Here is a 19,089-nt window from a genome sequence, read left to right on the forward strand (position 1 = left end):
ATTTGATTTTAAAAAAACGATAAACTACAGAAAAAGGTAATTTTTAAAATATCTGGTTCTTATTTTCATACATCACTACCGTACAACTGTTTTGAGCATTTACTGAGAATGCATGATTGAATTTTAAAATATTTTGTTTTAACTATTATTAAAGACCTTTTCAATAAACAAGAGATACATTTTAAAATTCACTTTAAACTTTTATATAATAAACTTAAACTTTAAAAAAAATGAATGTTTATGTGTGGGGAAAACAGAAAATGATTGTGATAAAATATTTTTCTGAAAGGATAAGCTAGACTTAATAAAAATAATTTTGTGTTACTTACATGTATATTATATAACTTTCATATAATTAGATATCTATCTAATTATATGAATAGGGTAGGAGGTATTATGAGAATTATATAAATATTTGAGACATTAAACTTTGACTTACTGAAGCTTTAATCGTTCTCGTTCAAAAAAACTAAAACGATAATATATTGCATACCTATCTGTAGAATAAATGTGAGGAATATATAATCATTTTTGTTTTGCCAAGTATTGTAATTGAAACAACATAGTATATAATACTTAATAAACCAAACAAATACTTTATATAGTTTTGTTAGCCTTGTATAAATAGTAAAATAAAGTTTCATGATATATATTAAATTTTTTATTAAATTTGACTGTACTATATTTGGAAAGTATTACTACTTACTGCTGTCATGAAATCGAAGTATACTTTATACGAATATGTAATTACCACTTCTCATGTCAATAACTTAAGTGTATGGTGGAACTATCGCAGTTCCATAGTTTTTAGCATCGTAGCTTTTATATAATAATATGATACGCCAAAACCTTGTCCAAAACTCTCTTCCGAGTACTTTTTAATCATAATTTTATGAGACTATATTAATGAAATATTTTTTTTTTTTAATTTTAAAGTTGATATTATCAGCTTTATAGTCTTTTTCTTTTTTTTTGTCTAGAAATGCTAACTAGTTATATGTCTATTAGTATTTTATTTGTGCTATATTCCTTTTTTAATAATGGCATTTTTATCAAATGATTTTAAATTTATTAATTGGCAAAGTTAATCATCTGCTATTATCGATATCATTTATTTTTGTACATCACTACGTCACAAGCCGCATTGTCGATAATCGTTAATCTATGCGCAGCGTTCACGTTTATCAAAATGGCCGCCGAGTGTTGTTAAAAAATCTATATTTGTACATTATTGACAACTACTCATTAATAGTTTTAATAAAACTTCTGAATGATTGAATTTATAGATATATTTTATGATTAGATATAATCACGTATATAATATTGATTTAAATTATGGCGTGGTCAATGCCGACTACAGGTCAATGGAATCCTAACATTGGTATGACGCCAGATATGAATATGGGAACATATACGGCTGAACAATGGGCTCTAATGCAACAACAAAATTGGCATCAGTGGGCACAATGGCAACAACAATATGCTCAATGGCAAAGTCAGTATGGAGATAAGGTAGATAGCTATTTATGTGAAATTATTTAAATTCATTTAAATCACAAATATTAGGATCCAATCATTAAAATTACAAAATTATGATGTATTTTAATGAATGAGTTTGCAAATTATTGGTAATATGAGAATTAAAATATTTCAACATGAGTATTATTATTACAGTATGCCCAGCAAATGCAAGCATTTCAAGCTATGGCTGGCGCTCCACCTGTTCCCCCACCTTCTGCACCTCCACCAGCGCCACCTCCGCCAGACAAGCCACCTCCACCGCCACATGAGAATGATCAACCATTATATGGAAACACTCAGAAACAGGATACTACTGTTCCACCTCCAGTACAATATCACATCAGTGCGCAAGCTGGCTACAACAATACTATCACCACAACAGGTAACAATCTAAATTGGTCCTATGCTGCAAATGTCAAATCTGATACACTACAGTCTCAGTCAGTCAACTCAGAAGCTCTCAAAAAGCTTGCAGAGGAGGAGAAATTATTCGATATTCAATTTAAGAAATGGGAAGAGGAAATTGAAAAATGGCGAAAAGAGAATGTTAATCACCCTGACAAACAAGCATATAAAGAATATGAACAAAAGTTTGAAGCTTGCCGTGTGCAACTGTTAGAGCGCCGCCAACAAATGAAGTTAAAAAGGGCTCGCCTTATGGGTGGTACATCCCAAGTGACAAATACTACAAATACAGGTAATATATCAACTGCTATTCCTCCTCCATTGCAGAATACAAATATAACAAATTATCCCCAAAATGTGCACCCAAATAAACAAAATCAAAATAATATTCCTGCACATAGTCACACAATTCAGAATATACCCCAATTCCAGCAGCTTAGTAATAATAATCAACAAGGTTACAATAGGAACAATAACAAAAATGTAGATCCACAAGATAGGTACGAATCTTATCAAACTATGAATGAAGATTATAAATCTTCTCAATCCGGAAGTCAAAACTTTTTACCAACTAATCAATCCAAGGGAATACCAGGACTAGACTTAGTACCAGATTTTGATAGATCTTCAAGTAAACAAGATGTAATTGATATAACAGAAGAAAATTCTGAAAATAAACATATGCAGCAAAAGCAAAATCATAGACAGCCTGATTATTCAACAATTTCAAAAGGTATTAACAACATTCTTGGAGATGAGAAAATTATGAATATCCTGTCTATGGTAACAAACCAAATAAGTTCTGGAAACAGTAATGTCACACAAAATGCACCTGGACATTATAGACAAGATGAGAAGAGTCACTACAGTCAGAGTCATAACAGCAATTACCATAATAATGATTATGGTCCTAGACAAGATATGCCATATAAACAACATAACCTTAATACCTATTCAAATAACCCAGAACAAGCCAATTCTAATTATTCTGAACCTCCGTATCAGAGATTTGAGGAAAATTATGCTAGAGAAGATTATAGGCAGAATGATACACCAAAAGAACAATACTATGACGGGCACAATAAAAATATGCCCCCAAGGAGTGTTCCGCCACCATTAAGATCTAATATAGCTCTATCAAGACCATTGTTGCCTAATTTGCCATCTCAGCAAAATTCAAATGATTATTCTCATGATGGATTTGAGAGAAGGGATATACATGAAAACATTAATAAACCTTTGATACAACCAGCAAAACCAAAATGGATAGATGAACCACTGTTTACTCCATCTATCATAGTTGACTATGAGCACAAATGTCTAAGATTGAAAGGTAATTAAAAATAATGATACTGATTGCTAAGATTGCATTTAAAATCTATTAAATAGGATATCCTTATAGGATTTTTCATTTAAATATTAGAATTTAAACTCACCAAAGCTATAAATTTAAATTTTGATCCATTGCATATACTTTCAAATCAAACTAGCAAGTAATGTGTGTTTATTCATCCTATCTATACCTTAATTTTAATCAAGAAAATAAAAATAATATTATCCAAATATATAATAAATTTTATGCATCCTTTATTGGAATTTATAAAAAAGTTCTAAACTATTTAATACATATGCAATACAAATTTGCTTTAACTAATCATATCTGTCAATATAAAATGGATTTAATCGATTGGTAATAATACTTGGTAATAATATTGTACAAACACTTAATAAATATATTTTTTACTTGTAATGCCTACTATGGTATTTATCATACAAGTTACTATTTTTAAAGGCTCAACATTGAATAAAAGTGTTGTACAATTTGTTTCTTTTTCAATTTAAAGATATGAATAAGTTGATTTATAACAATAGCAATAATATGATAAAAGTTTTATGATAAAGCTTATTTGTGGCAAAAGTACACATTAAAAAGGGATTGAAATAAAATATCTAACATATAAAATTCAATTTACAATCAAGTAAATTATAAATTCTGGTGTACATATGAAGTAAAATATAGCAGTATTACAAAAGCCTCATAAAATGAATCATCAATAAAATTATTATATCAAAAGTAATAATTATAATAGAACCATATATTCTGATAAAATGTTTGGTGGGTTCATTAGAGAATAAAAACTAACATTTGCATTTGGTTGCAATTGACTTTGAAATTACCATACCCTTAGGTATTTGGAGTTCTCCATATATTAAATGAATTTTTACTTTTTGAATTCAAATAAGCATATTCTTTGATAATAAAGAAATTTTCTTGCAGCAAATATAAATATATGTACCTGCATTTATTTTTATACATTTTATTATCATTTAAAACCATAATTAGACTAATCATTTGTCATAATTAAGTGTTATGTAGTTTAGGATATTTTCACTGAACTTGCTTTATATATAGACTCTTAATGTTGTATTTTCTTTGTATTTAACAAACATAAATATCAGCTTTCATATGCACATTAAAGCTTCATTTTGTAAAGTAGGCAAATAGTTACTATCATTATGGAGTTTCCTCAGCAGGGGCATTCGCCTTTGTGATTAACAGTTCAGATTCGAGTATTACAAAAGTGAATGAGAAAAACTGAAGTACTGTTATGTAATGCTCATACTTCAGTGTTAGATTGTTACACTGTAGTCGAATGCTCCCAGAGAGGGACTGCTCCTAGATAGGGTAGGCAAAACCTTAAAAAATAAATGTTTACTTTTTATTAATATATGATTTTTATCTTTTCAGCTCGAGGATTTATTGAACCCGTCCATATGTTTGATTACAATCACAAATCAAAAGATGGTGAAAGTAGCAGTAAAAAAGATTTTGAAAAAGAAATTGATGATTTATTTTCAAAAAAACCCCGCAGGCCAGAGGTTAATGACGATTGGAATAATTCTCTAAAACATAATGATAGACGACCTCTCAGGGATGACCAAAGGGATAGAGCTAAACTACCAATCAGAGATGATCATGATATCTTCAACAGAAGGTCGGATAATCCTTATGAAGAACGTAGACGTGATGATCGTGATCGCTTTTTACGTGAAGACTATGAACGGAGAGACAGAGTACCAGAATATGATCGATCAAGAGACTCTGGCAGGGAAAGAGATTATGGAAGGGATAGAGATTTCGGAAGAGATAGGGATTTCGGAAGGGAAAGAGATTTAGGTAGAGAAAGGGAGTCGTTAAGGGAGAAAGATCAACTTAGAGAAAGAGACTTGGGTAGAGACAGAGATTTCGGCAGAGATCGAGATTTAGGTAGAGATAGAGATCTTGGTCGAGACAGAGAACGAGATAGGAATATAGGTAAAGAAAGAGATCTTGGGCGAGATAGGGATACAGGCAGAGAAAGAGACTCTGGTAGATACAGGGATTTAAGAAAAGACGACTCTCGAAATCGTAGCCGAAGTCGGGAAAGGGACAGCCGAAAAAGAGAACATAGTAAGGATTCAATTGATAGTTCTGGATCAAAAAAACTTAGAGAATTGAAAGAAACATCTACAGCTACCCAGTCTGGTAAACCACAGCATATAGTAATGATTGATGACTTATTAGAACCACCTGGTCGTGACATGAGACCGGAGAAGATAGTTATTATACTTAGAGGTAAGAAAATGTGTTCATAATTATCCAGAATGGTATGGTACATGGATAATTTAAAATTTTCTAATAAAATCAATTAAATTTAGGTCCACCTGGTAGTGGAAAATCGTATTTAGCGAAACTTATAAGAGACAAAGAAGCAGAACATGGAGGTACAGTTAGGATCATGTCAATAGATGACTATTTCATGCAGGAAGGTGAAATAGAAGAAAAAGATCCTACTACCGGAAAAATTGTAAGTTATTGAATTAATTGCATTTCATCTAGTTCGGTAAGAATTAGAAAACTCGCATGTATGCGACTAAATACTAATATATATATTATTATTTTCGATAAGGTGAAAAAACCATCTTTAAAATATGAGTATGATCAAAAATCCGAAGAAGTTTATCTTAACTCATTGAAAAGAGCTTTCAAGAGGAGTTTAACAGATGGATACTTTACATTTTTAATATATGACTCTGTAAACGAACAATTAAAGAGCTATGCCGATATATGGAATTTTTCACGGCAAAATGGTTTCCAGGTACAGTATTTATAGTTTAACATATTCGATTTTTATATGGTATTTATGAGGTAGATAATATTACATGCTATTTACTTTTATCTTTTCAGGTTTACATTTGTACGATGGATATTGACTCGCAAACTTGCTTCAAACGGAACATTCATGGCAGGTCTCTCGAGGATATCGAATCGATCGTTGCTAAGTTCTTCCCAACTCCTGCGCATCACATACATTTAGATGCGACCACTTTGCTCCAGAGCGCTTCCATAACCGATGTGCAAATGGAAGACGCAGACGACGTTACCATGGAAGACGCACACGACACTGAGGTGAGATTCCGCTAACGAGCTGCAGCCTTCCTTCACGTCCAGCGGACCTACACACATTCGATAACATATATTGTTTCAAACATGATATAACCACATTCATGTTCAAAGGACATGTACAGAATCGTTTTGATAATGTTTATGTATCTAATTGTTTCAATTATCCTCTACTTATCGTTTTTGTTTTCCCGATTATTTTATTTTGTCATATATAGATGGATGGATAGGGTTAATGACTTTTATTTCAGCTTTGTAACTAAAGACATAAGTGCTGTCCGTCACAGGTCGAAAGTAGCTTTACTTCGAAGTGGGAGAAAGTGGACGACGCCGCGCAACTAGGTAGGTTATGGGTTATATTAGCCTATTTTCATATTTATATCGTATGGTCTTATCCTTTAGTTTAGTTTATCAATTTATTTATTGTCTCAAATTGTCGGGCATCAGTGGAAACAATATTATTTTGCATTGATAAAATAAATATGTTGTTCCAGCTCGCCTCGACGGCACCAGCAAGCCGCTTCGATCTTCCCAGCTCTCAATGGAAGACTACCTACAGCTAGACGAATGGACACCTAATACAGCTAAACCTGGAAAAAAAACTGTAAGTATACACTACTTTTTCAAAACAAAGTACACTGTTAAAATTCGTTTCGGATATTTAATGTAAACCGTTACGCGGTCAATTTTTTTTTTTTCGAAATAAAACAGCCATTTTCCCTTTGGAAATGTGGTGTATTTCGGTTGCGAAATATTTAGTGGGCTTGCACGATTTGCTATACGCCAAATTACTTTTATAACAATATTTGTTATATTGTTAGTCGCAGGATGGCTAAAATATCGTTTAAATACGCTTTTCACAAACAGTATTATATTATTCGTTTGTGAGTAAAAAAAAGATCTCTACATTCTCGTAAAAAAATATCACATTGTTTTCGGTTTCATCCATAAAAGATAAGGTTTTTCAATTATTTGTTCTCTGACGGTAAGTTTGGAATAACGTTTATAGTGGGGTTTCATCATGTTGTAATTAAAACAGGTACGGTGGGCTGACATAGAAGAGAGAAGGCAGCAAGAGAAGATGCGAGCCATCGGATTTGTAGTAGGGCAGACCGACTGGAATCGAATGACGGACCCGACCATGGGTTCCAGTGCGCTCACTCAGACAAAATATATAGAACGAGTTAAACGATATTAGAAAAGAGATTTTTTAATGAGAACTCGTGATACGTACGAAAGCTTTTACAGATAGATAAATGATTCTGGGCGTAACATTATCTCTAAAATAGCAGTTAATTTAGGAAAAGCATGACAGAATTAAACATCTTCTGTTTCTCAATTGTTCGGATAGTTTTGTATAAATAAAATAAGACTATCCTAGCATAAAAAAATGAGATTTCATTGACTTCCAGATTTAAAAGTTTAATTACAAGGTGGTTTAAGTAAATGCCTTTTGCATTGAATACTTATTAAGTTTAAACGGTGTTAATGTTAAGTCGAAATGAGACGACGACATAAAAGTTTTACCAAACAACTATAATACTTTAATATGGGAAATATTACTTTCTTGGCACCAATTTCAATAAACGCCAGGTCGTAATAATTGAGGGTTATGGGGATCCGAGGAACAGTCGCTAAATATTGCAAAACAATTCGAATATTTATTACGAAATAGGTAGCTCCTGTCTATTATTTATAAATATTGAGTTTGAGCGATTGAGTTGAAGAAAGTGTGTTTATCAGGTTCTCGAATTTTCAGACTTGAATTCACGTAAGGCTTATTTTTATAACTTCAGAAATTAAGTAATGGATGTTTGAAACGATAAAGTATTGTAGTGCTACAATGTATCCTTTGTAAACATACTGGAATATTTTGAGTTAAAACAATTATAGTTGATGTTTTTTTCATTTTATCCAGGTATTAAAATATATTACAAATTACGATCTTAAATGTTATTTAACTTTTTCCCCCATTATCTTACATTGCTGTCAGTCTTAAACTTAACTTCTATAGTAGGAAGAATAGATTTTCTATTATTTTTATTTCAACACTAGACACTCATATTTTTAGTATATCGACTTGAAGATAGTGCAAGTGAATTTATCAAAATCCACTGTAAGGAAATTTGTCAATGAATTCATTTAGATTCTGACAAATTTTTCTTTTTCTATATGGACAATCAATAAAATATAAGTTTAAAAGTTATTTTGTGATAAAAATGATTTAATAGCATTTCATAAGAGATGTGCGCTAGTATATAAAATATGTGAATAAATTGATCTAGAGTCGTAAGATTCTTTGTTACAAATTAATTCATTGAATTAGAAAAAATCTGATTGTTTTGAAATATTGTACAGTATTTCTTAATAAAGGTTCCCTTTCTTAATAAATGAGGATGATTTTTATTTTTATTTTATTAAAAATTTAACCAATCACTTAATGCAATATATTTTAACGAAATTATTAATGGATACGAAAATCGGGCTTTTCATTTTCCGCGGCGTTGATATAGTCTGAAGACGTTGAGTGTGGATTACCAAATCTATTGAAAACATGATTTTCTTGGTACTTATCACGTGTGTCGTGTTGTTTCCACGATCCGTGTTCGGTAGTGGTGATTTTCATTAAGTGCTTTTCGTTACTGTTATTTGATACTTCGGCTGCACTGTGTTTGATTATATCCTTATTTTCTTGTTCCGTTTCAAGTTCGCCGGTTTTATCGATTTTACTGTGGGAAAGTTTGGCGATGTGTTCGTCGCCTTCTCTTCCACCGGTCATTATCATTACTTGCGAAGTACTCATAGCGGTCATATGGTCCTTCAAACATTGTTGAAGAATATGCAGGAAAAACAGAAAAGCCAGAAGTGTTAGAGCTGACATAGCTGCATTGTTTTTATGACCTCCGCTTATGAATTGGCTAGAACAATTAATAGGATTATTTTAATATAAAAATCTGTCTTTTTAATTGAGATTTAAACATATTTCTGGTATCCTATCGATTTAATCTAATGAATAATATAATGAATCTAAAAACAGGTACTTTATTAGTATACGTGTTCTTTGACACAAGTATACCGGTAAAAAAAACTAAACGTTGAAATTTGTATAGTATAAAGATTCCGTATTTATTTTTAACTTGAATTATTTAAAAATTTAAAACTCATCCCAAAAAAAAGCATTTGTAAATATTACTCAATTTTAGTTTATATTCAAGATAAATAAACGTAGACTTAGTATTTATTCATTTCAAGCCAGTATATTAATACAAATTTAATTGTACTCTACTGACATAACATGGTGGAAAAGAGTAGTTACTGAGTTTCTTGCCGGTTCTTCTCGGTAGAATCGACTTTCCGAACTGGTCCCACCAGCTTTACACTTAATTCAACAATTTAACATGATGATTCAAATGTGCTTTTATGAACCTACTTGAATAAAGAATTAATTTTGATTTTGATACGTCAGTGTTAAACTGTTTTTTTTTTTTATTTATTTAATTAAATAACATACTTACTGTTTAAAGGGTGCATTCACGTGCACTTGTGATGGCGTTGGTTCATATGGATAATACAAAGGTTGCTCCTGGGCTGGGCCGGAATATTCTGCATATCTAACGAAATTAGATTGTATGTATCATCATACATTTGACTTTTTTTAATATGTCAAAAATATTTTACAACTATGTTCTTTTTTTATTTGTTTTAAAAAAATACTACGAGAGTAATTATAAATGCGGTACACACTCTTGAAATAATAAATAATTGAATAGTAACAATATGTTTGTATTTATTGATTTACGTTCATTAATATATAGCTACATCTTTTGTTTTACTATTCGTCAACATTAATTGTAACTTCTTCAGCGATTAGTCAGTTTTCAAACGTATCACTTTACCATAATTATGTGTACGCTTAAAATAATTACTCAAGGTGCTTTTTAAGCGTCGACTCACATTAAACAATTTATTAACTACCTACCTAATTGATCGAGGTAATTGTCAAATAAATAATCTTAGTTGTAAACGTATGTATATGTTTTTAAAAAATTACAACTATTTACGTGGTATTATGAATAAGTAAATAGCAGAAAAAAACCTGTTTTTGTATAATATTCAACACCAATGAAAATTAAAGTTTCTTCTTTATGTTATTTCTGAAGGAAATTATGATATTTTGGAAACTATCAAAAAATATATTACAGATAATCTGTAAAAAATGTTACTTTTATTCAATTACATATTTACGCTTATTGGTGTAAATAAGTTTAAAATATTGTCAAACATTTTTTGTCTATTTTCTTTTTTTATTTCACAGTCCGTTATAAACCTATTTATTAAAGTGGACACTAATTACCTGTCTGTGAGTTCCTTTTGAGCCATTCCCATTTGGGAGAGGTAATTTTCCATCGTCGTATCAGATGTCACACAGAACTGCGAATGTCAAGGTGTATGGCAGAGCGCGTTTTTCAAACACATTTTCATTACGCTCTAGTTCTTTTGCTGTGACTAATCTTTTGTACTTATGTATAACGGTATCATCACTTGATGATTTTCCGCGAATTATCAAGTAGAGTGTGATAAGAATAAAAGATTTATTTTTTATTTAAAAAGTTTTATTTTACAATCACAATCACACAAGGACGTCCTCAATCACGCGAACACAACAATATACACAAATATCAACTATCCGGTGATATTAATTAATTTATATCACTCAATACATCAGTCATTAATTACACGTAATTGGCGGAATTAAAAAACGAATTCGGTGCCAATTTATTCACAAAACTGTTTAAATTTGGATATACGAGAACACTACACATTTGCGGTTCGTTAAAAGGGTTTAAGCATTATCTTCTATAATAAGTTAAATAAATAAAATAATTTAATTAAATAAAACCTTACTTTACGCGTTTAAACTGTGCGATGGGATGGATAACACCACTTTTTTTGCCAATTTTTATGCAAAGCAAAATCTGTAATTTTACATATTCTACAAAATAAGCAAGTCTTAATTAATATGTTTCCAAAAGACAGCCTTTCCTACAAGCAAATCCTATTTTTACTACCGGCTTTTTACATAAACGAGTTTCATGTTTTTTTGCCAATTTTTGTTTGTTTTGGCGCTTTATCATGTAAAAATATATTTATTAGTGACTTAACATATTAGACTTCGTTACATTCAAAGTAAAGTTGACGACAATCAATTCCAGAACGTCCGCGTCTTCCCGCCTCATAAAACTGTTCGAATGTTCCGGCAGACTGTCTTTCCAGGACAAAACTTGCGGCGTAACTAAAAAAATTTTAACACATTGATATTTTCTTTTTTACTACATACATACATAAATGTATGTATTATCAAATATAAAACTTACGTTCCAAGTTGGCAGAAGACACTCTTCGGTCCAATGTCCGCTGAACACTCGCTATTAGCATCGCATACATATTTTTGGAGACATTTATCATCATTCGTTCCGAAGGCTCTTACGTAGGTCTTTAACATGGCAATGCCGGCAAGGGCGGCGTCACTAACAGAGTCCTTACGACCTATTGATCTAGCAGCTAATGATCGGTGAGAGAAAGATGTCTTGAGAGCATCCAGAAGATTCATGACGACGTTGATAAACTGGAAAAAATATACATAAATTATAAATAGAAGGGGTTGTTATGATTGATTTAAATACTAATTGAATACTTTTAATAAATATTATGATTGGAGTTTTGAAAAGGGTAGGAAGGATAGCTCGCGTACCTCTCCAGCCTGCTTTGCCATGGAGGCGACTTGATCGGGATCTTTTGCACCGAGCATCGTCGACAGAACCACAGCCAATACACTCTGAAGCAAGCGAGAAGCGAAACCGTCTCCATAACCATAATTTCCTATTTACAACTATACTATAGGAGTACCTCAGAGATGAAATGACTATATTTTATTTTCCTGGATTATTTATTGTTCTGTGAGGTAGTCCTATATTATATATATATATATAACGTGAAGGATGGAGTTATTTTTGGTGACTAAAATCTAAATTGGAAAACCTACTCCGTACAGGTGAGGAATAAATCTTAAGTGCTTTACACTAGTGTCTGACATTACAAAAAAAAATGCAATAAAATAATATGCAAATATCTACATAATCGTTGTTAGTGGATAAGTATGATATATAATGTGGCTAATTTATAAAAAATATATTTTGTACAATAAATTGCTATATATACGATGTTTCAATTATATTTTCTTATCATGCGTTAAAAATAAATAGTCGTGGTTTGTACCTGCATTGGAGAATTGTTGTCACCTTTGTCGATACTCTCGCTGTTCCCTCCGGTCAGAATAGCGGTTAAAATTTTAAAACCCAAAGATAAGTAATTGGCCCATGGAGATGGCGATACAGATTCAGTGTCCAAACTGTCACTCTTATTGGGCCCTATACTTCCAGGGTTGAAAATCATTTGCATTAACGAACCTAAGAAAAAATAAAAACATCATAACGATACAGACGGATACATGTTCATAACTTTTGAACTGTATATAATTTATATACGGATTATAATATGATGAATTCGTTTCTTACTTAATATATTCGTCCATGAAAATCCGTTTTCGGATAATGAATTGGTCTGATTGTCGTCTAGGTCGTCGAGCGCCACCTTCTTGAGCGCGTTAGACTTTTCAGCAAATTTACGCTCTTGAGCTATTTGCTCTCGGTGTGGTATCGGTAAAGAATTGCTGTAGTATTGTGGATTTTGTGTTCGCACATTACTTGTGGACTAAAAAAAAAAAAATTATTGTTACATTTTATTTCGTCTAAAGTAACTATTTGATAATAATATGAATAAAATTATAACTAAAACCTGTGATATGAGAGGTGCATGCTGCGGGTATGCGAGGGTGTGAAGAATTGCTGATGAACTTATAAGGGCTAAAAACACCCATCCTGAAACCTTCTGCTGCATTTTGCTGAAACAATAATAAGTAAGTTTAAGGAACACATTTTAATATACACTCGGCGATTAATACATATTCATGAAATGATATTTTAATTCTGCACTCTCAGTGGACATCAGATTAGAAAGTGTTCTTATGAGTGAATAATGATTCGCTCGGATTGATTGCCTGTGTTTGGAGTCGCTTATAGAAAGTAGCCCCAGACGTCGGCTCGGAATATTTTTACGAGGATGTAGACTAATTAGAGGATGTTCATTAAAGTAATTATTGTGCTGGCGCCATTTAGCTACACGTTTTTAACTTGTCTTTTATTATCCACATTTATTCAAAACGTTGGACAACTTTCTACAAGAAACGTTGTGTTATGGCGTTATATTTATATTAGAGATGCGATACGCGGTAAGATACGCTGTTTGATCGCTCATCCGGTATGGAAGTGTGTTAGCGGTTTGACCGACAATCTCTATACAGGTGACCCGGTCTTTGCTAACTGTAGTTTGGTTGTCACCTCTCGCACCTGTCTTAATAAGGTGTTACTTGTATAAATTGAAGTTAATATGCCCACGAATATATCAACACAATCTACTTTCTCTGTTTTATGTAAAAAACCAAGGTAAAATTATTTTTTGGTTTATATAAAATACACTGTTTATGTATTTAATATGATTATGTTATTTATATATATATATATATATATATATATAAATATATCTTTATATTTATAATATAGTCTGCTTTGAATATTTATTTAAGATAGATACGTATGTTATGGTAGGCATTTTACATTACACTTTAAATGATGAGTCATTCCATATGTACTTAGTACATGATAACCATAAAATAATTAAATTTTTGGTTATAGTGAACAATGTATATTTATTTATACTTATATATTTCTAAAAAAATGTATGTGACGTATCTGCTCGTAAGTTTTTTTTAAACGGTCAGTGTTTATTTACTTATACTATTTTATGTATTAGTATAGTTCATAGATACTATAACTTATAAAACAAGTTTATCGCGTCTCTATAGCAGGCACCGCGTCCACGAGATTCGCGTAGAGAAATTTTACTGCGTCAATACAAGTCGCTTATGTATTATGTATGTACTTAGCTACACGTGGTATTTTCGAAAGATAATAATATTTCTTGTGCTTGATTAAATTGTTTCTTGTAAGGGAAATTATGTTTCATTTAAAAAGAGAAAGGAGGATGTTACTTGGAAAACCCAGGTATATAATTAATTAAACACTTGCGAACAAGTTAACTCACGACAGAAGTGTGTGAGTGAAGTAAGAATAAAAGATAATTTTGATTGAATCAATTTTTACCAATTTATTAAACAATATAAGTTAAATGCTGAAATAACTTATACCTAGTTATTTTGCTCAATTCTTCACTTTTAATATATTTTCGTATTTGCCTAAAATATTAATAAGCTTCAAAAATGAAAAAATACTACTATATTTTTTTATTTTATAACGTATAATTTAATGGCATTGACATCGCGACCTAGTGACCCTGTGTAGCGCAGGCTAATGAACTTTGGCGCGTTCCGCGGGAAAGCCTCACTTTCAATTGACACGGATGTTGACATTAATCGTGCGTCTTTACCTTATTCCGTCGATTTTTCTTATTTTCTGTTTTATTAGCGCAAATAAATAAATAAAAACAATATTTTATTTAATTACTACAAAATCTACACTAATTATAACTTCAAATAATTTGATATAAATATTGGCATTAGCATAAAGTTATGTTAACTTGTCGTATATATATAAAATCTGTCAACTGATGGCAAAGTAAGGTGTGGACAGAGCAGCGAACATGGCGATAGGTGAAAGCAACGCTAGCTGGTTGCGTGTGCTACTGCTGTGCAAGGTTAACGTTTTTCTAATTTCGGAGTGAGGGCTTAAGACCTGCTATCACGGCACGACCAACTGGCTACTTTCATCGGAAATTCACCGTGGAAAAATAAAAGTTGTCTATTAACTTTAAAGACAGTTTTCTCGAACATACTTATTCTCATCTAGTACAAATCTATAAAGAAAATGAAAATGTTGTATGAAGGTTTTTATTTTCTTCGTTTTTGATTCCATTTTCGCCTATTCGCTGACCGGTTCGGCGTGCAATCCGCTTTCTAAAACCGCGCATAAGACTGCCACTGCGTGTTTCACACGCGGATGTGAGCACGAACTGATTATTCAGCCGTGGACATATTGTATTAGTAACTGTACAGTTGAAAAGAAAAATAAATAACTAGTGTAACCGTCGAAGTATTCCGCATAAGTAATAATTGTTAAAAGCGTAATTATTTTATGAAAAGAATTAGCTAATTATTATTTATACGTGAATTAATTTATCGTCGGCTCTAATTTTTTTTGTCTGAACTTGATTATACATGTCTCGGATAGTCTGAAATCAATGTTCCATAAACTCGATTAATTGCACGAGCATTTTATATTCCGTTACGGTGTTCTATAAGTGGACCAAACGGTACACCGGCTAGAAGTGCACTTCATATGTTCTAATCTCTAGTTAAATCTCGAAATAACTTGTTGTATCTATTTGACATTAATGTTCTTGGGAGTTAATACCGCTTATATCTATAAAACTTGCGTGTTCTTGTTGGGCACTCAATAATTAATAAATACGTTTCCTTCTACAAACACATGTTAACGCATGAATAGCATATCTTATGCTCTATTAATAATTTATATTGGTATATTTCCCTTTACTTCCCTGTTAATCCGCCGATTTTACTTGTATTCAAATATGATAACTAATAACATCAAGTGAAATCTTGATATCAAAAAGAAAAATATATGGTTGTAATATAATGCATAATTATTTACGTGTTTAAACGATTTTGTTACTCAACGGCCGGTGAATGACTAGATTCCTCTCTCGTCGTCACAACTTTCACTTTAAAGTTTTTTGGATATGAAAGGAATGAATCGGAATGGTTTACGAGCTGCGAGTCGAAGAACTTGTTTAGTAGAGGTACATTCGTATTGTTTGCTTTCTAAAAAATTCTTTTGAAAGTTTTGAACTATAATTTAAAACTTTTTGTCTTCTATTTCATATCATTATACAGCATTAATCATAAGGACTTAAAATATATTGTTTGTTTTTTGCATGTTATGTATTTAACCAAACTTTCATATTTGAAAAAGCAAATGTTGCATAATTTTAACGTAATTGTAATACGTAATTTCTGTTATTCTACACGAGAAACTAGAAGAGTGTCAATGGCACGCAAACTGTATTGACCATTCCGATCGAAGCAGCTTTCATCGCCACTTTCGACACTATCCGCAAACGTTTTGAGACTTTTAATTAGATACTTGAACAGTATCTCGATATAAAAATAGCCATTTATTTAAATTGCATATTGTGCATTAAAAACTATGTTTTTCCAATTATATTTAAAAAAATAAACGTTGAAAAAGTGAGTTCGTTATAGTATTTGATTCGCTCTATTTACAAATTGGAGCAATTAAAGAATCAAGCCGTTAAGATTAAATACTGCTACCGGTCTAAAACGCACAATTCTTATGTGGTTTCTGTATGATTTTTTATTAATTTTTAGATTTAAAAACATTGTGGACTCATCTTGTAAACAAATTTATGTCCTGATGAATAATCTTTTGTTTTCATCGACCACGTCTAATTCAGGGTTGAATAATACTGAATGTATTTTAACATTTTAGAAAGTGAAGGTTTTCATTTACATGTCTAAAGTCAGCTTGAAGAGTAATAGCACGTATCCCCTTAAGTATTGTGAAATTCTCGTGACCCCCAAGCTATTGTTTCTTCTTACTTGTGCATTTTCAATAGATTTCCACCTATTCATCTCGTAAATGATGGCGTGTGAATTGAGCTGTGGCATACGCACATTATGTAATTTGCGAATGAATGCCATGGTGTGTTTTTTTAAGAGAGCATCATAGCTTTCCTAATGTCAAAAGAGAAGTTTTGTTGTTTATTTTTACGGTTTTGCGTGTCTATTTGTTTTTTTTTTCCAAGCCTTGTTTTATTATTTGCTAACATATACATTATAATATCATCTTCAATTGTACATTTTAAATTAGTTTTTGTTTGGCTATTTTTTTGGAACACAACCAATTCAGCGACAGTGAATTTTTGCGATTTGTCATCTAGAGAAAACCTTATTTATATTAATACCTATTAAACAAATACCATGTAAACAATATTTTTAACAGTTAAAATATGGCTAATGGTTGTCTGAAATTTATCAATATATTAAAAAAAAAAAAACAAAAAGTAACGGTAATAAAAAAAACGTTCATAACCACTAACGTATTCATTACGTATCTTATAATAAGTTTTCCTCGTGCTACATGCAAAAATTAAAATACTTTCTCTTAAAAATAAAATTGTTACGCTATCGGTACTTTCACAAATATGGAAGGTGTTCACAAAATGTCAATTTATGATCACAAGAATATTTAACAGATTTTAATAAGATAGTGACTCGATAGACACTCACTTAAAACACTAAAATCACTTGTGAAACCACCTTAGATAAGTGCGAGTATGATCTCGTGTATGCTGGGAGCGTCCACTCCGTAAACAGACACCCAGTAACTTTCACATGGTCTTCAAACACGGTATCACTCACTGCTGCAAATCATTAACTTCCAAAAATCTCTTACCTTATCTCGTTCCAAAGAGCAATCACTGAATCACTAAACACTATCTATATCTTCCACGATGTAGCTAATCGTCACCGGTGAAAGTGCGTCTTGCTTGTGCGAGAGTTTGACTTGCAATGAGTGGTGCGCCTTGAACTTCACATATATATAGGATGACCCAGATACAAAAGCAATAGCTAACTGTGCTAGTCCGTCCATCCGTCTGTGTGTCCAACCTGTTCATCCCGTTGCATGGAACTCGCGTTCTCCGAGTCCTTGACAAGGACATAGTTTGTATAGTGTTATTCTATCTCAGCTATGTAATAGGCGTCTGTCAAGAAGGATCATACATGAAATTTAGTTGATTTATAATTTTTTTTTTTGTTACAGGTACTCGTTACTGTACAATGAGTGGGTAAGATTGTAAAATAATCCTTGATTGATTTCAGATTGACTATATGCAACTAAAATATAAGGTTTACAATTCTGAATATAAAAAATTCTACATTGTGATAAAGTCAGCATTTAGGGTGAGTTATATGATCACTTCTAAACACAGGTGTAAATACATGCCTAAGTATATCAAGCGACAGCCTCTGATCGTAACCGTCTATTCACACGCTGTTCATTATTTTTTGTCATCTTCATAACATTTTCCAAAGTAGATCAGTGCATCTTTCTTGTGTGCATTAATTTATGTAAGTATAGTCTTGGTACGGTTATTACATATTGATTTCTTTCCTCATGATTTATATTAGTTCTTCGAGCTTGAAGAGTCTTGTTAATCAGAAGTACGCGTTTTGTAACTATCAAAATTAACATTAATCAAAAGAAAAACAAAAAACTCTTTATTGTATACCAGTAAACACATGATCTAGTTACATTTCAGAAAGATGCACAAGAGACGGCCTTATTGCTATAACAACGATCTCTTCCAGGCAAACTTAAGATAGAGGAAAGAAACAGATATAGAAAGAGGTAAGGGTGTACAAGGCAGATATAAACATAATTTATGACATAGCATTACAGTGAAATAATAATATATTTAAAATAAAATAATCTACAGTACCTGATATCTAGCATACTTTATATATTGCAAATGTCCTAAATTAA

The 19,089-nt window shown here is 31.6% G+C and overlaps 3 protein-coding genes across 5 annotated transcripts; 1 reads left to right on the forward strand and 2 right to left on the reverse strand.

Annotated features, from left to right (window-relative positions):
- Nucleotides 1-1,178: 1,178 nt before the first annotated feature.
- Nucleotides 1,179-8,647, forward strand: LOC125069021 (YLP motif-containing protein 1-like). 2 transcript variants are annotated; one of them, XM_047678430.1, is made up of 9 exons: nt 1,179-1,512; nt 1,675-3,259; nt 4,676-5,542; nt 5,626-5,774; nt 5,877-6,065; nt 6,155-6,376; nt 6,658-6,712; nt 6,865-6,974; nt 7,410-8,647. In XM_047678430.1, the coding sequence occupies exons 1-9, from the start codon at nt 1,336-1,338 to the stop codon at nt 7,566-7,568; spliced, it is 3,513 nt and encodes a 1,170-aa protein (XP_047534386.1). In that variant the 5' UTR covers nt 1,179-1,335; the 3' UTR covers nt 7,569-8,647. The 2 variants fall into 2 exon arrangements, with proteins under 2 accessions (XP_047534386.1, XP_047534387.1); XM_047678431.1 differs by lacking the exon at nt 6,658-6,712 and having other exon boundaries at nt 7,410-7,539.
- Nucleotides 8,648-8,819: 172 nt separating this feature from the next.
- On the reverse strand, nt 8,820-10,824 carry LOC125069024. The gene is made up of 3 exons (XM_047678434.1): nt 10,725-10,824; nt 9,886-9,981; nt 8,820-9,288 (listed from the first exon to the last, which is right to left on the reverse strand). The coding sequence occupies exons 1-3, from the start codon at nt 10,775-10,777 to the stop codon at nt 8,835-8,837; spliced, it is 603 nt and encodes a 200-aa protein (XP_047534390.1). The 5' UTR covers nt 10,778-10,824; the 3' UTR covers nt 8,820-8,834.
- A 162-nt stretch (nt 10,825-10,986) lies between these two features.
- Nucleotides 10,987-18,115, reverse strand: LOC125069022. 2 transcript variants are annotated; one of them, XM_047678432.1, is made up of 7 exons: nt 17,998-18,115; nt 13,226-13,331; nt 12,946-13,141; nt 12,647-12,837; nt 12,123-12,206; nt 11,746-11,996; nt 10,987-11,663 (listed from the first exon to the last, which is right to left on the reverse strand). In XM_047678432.1, exons 2-7 carry the CDS (start codon nt 13,325-13,327, stop codon nt 11,537-11,539), a joined length of 951 nt encoding a protein of 316 aa, XP_047534388.1. In that variant the 5' UTR covers nt 13,328-13,331; nt 17,998-18,115; the 3' UTR covers nt 10,987-11,536. The 2 variants fall into 2 exon arrangements, with proteins under 2 accessions (XP_047534388.1, XP_047534389.1); XM_047678433.1 differs by lacking the exon at nt 12,123-12,206.
- Between the last annotated feature and the right edge of the window lie 974 nt (nt 18,116-19,089).

The sequence above is a fragment of the Vanessa atalanta genome, chromosome 14, assembly GCF_905147765.1.
Source record: "Vanessa atalanta chromosome 14, ilVanAtal1.2, whole genome shotgun sequence".
Taxonomy (NCBI): Eukaryota; Metazoa; Arthropoda; class Insecta; order Lepidoptera; family Nymphalidae; genus Vanessa; species Vanessa atalanta.

Excerpts from the sequence above, each read along its gene's own strand:
- LOC125069024 (XM_047678434.1), bottom strand. The coding sequence starts at position 10,777 with ATGGAAAATTACCTCTCCCAAATGGGAATGGCTCAAAAGGAACTCACA. Across the intron at positions 9,982-10,724 it reads CAAAAGGAACTCACAGACAG|ATATGCAGAATATTCCGGCC; the intron begins GTAATTAGTGTC and ends TAATTTCGTTAG. Across the intron at positions 9,289-9,885 it reads GTGAATGCACCCTTTAAACA|CCAATTCATAAGCGGAGGTC; the intron begins GTAAGTATGTTA and ends TAATTGTTCTAG.
- LOC125069021 (XM_047678430.1), top strand. The coding sequence starts at position 1,336 with ATGGCGTGGTCAATGCCGACTACAGGTCAATGGAATCCTAACATTGGT. Across the intron at positions 5,543-5,625 it reads GATAGTTATTATACTTAGAG|GTCCACCTGGTAGTGGAAAA; the intron begins GTAAGAAAATGT and ends AATTAAATTTAG. Across the intron at positions 6,377-6,657 it reads AAGACGCACACGACACTGAG|GTCGAAAGTAGCTTTACTTC; the intron begins GTGAGATTCCGC and ends TGTCCGTCACAG.
- LOC125069022 (XM_047678432.1), bottom strand. The coding sequence starts at position 13,327 with ATGCAGCAGAAGGTTTCAGGATGGGTGTTTTTAGCCCTTATAAGTTCA. Across the intron at positions 12,838-12,945 it reads TTCATGGACGAATATATTAA|GTTCGTTAATGCAAATGATT; the intron begins GTAAGAAACGAA and ends ATTTTTTCTTAG. Across the intron at positions 11,664-11,745 it reads GTCTTCTGCCAACTTGGAAC|TTACGCCGCAAGTTTTGTCC; the intron begins GTAAGTTTTATA and ends AAATTTTTTTAG.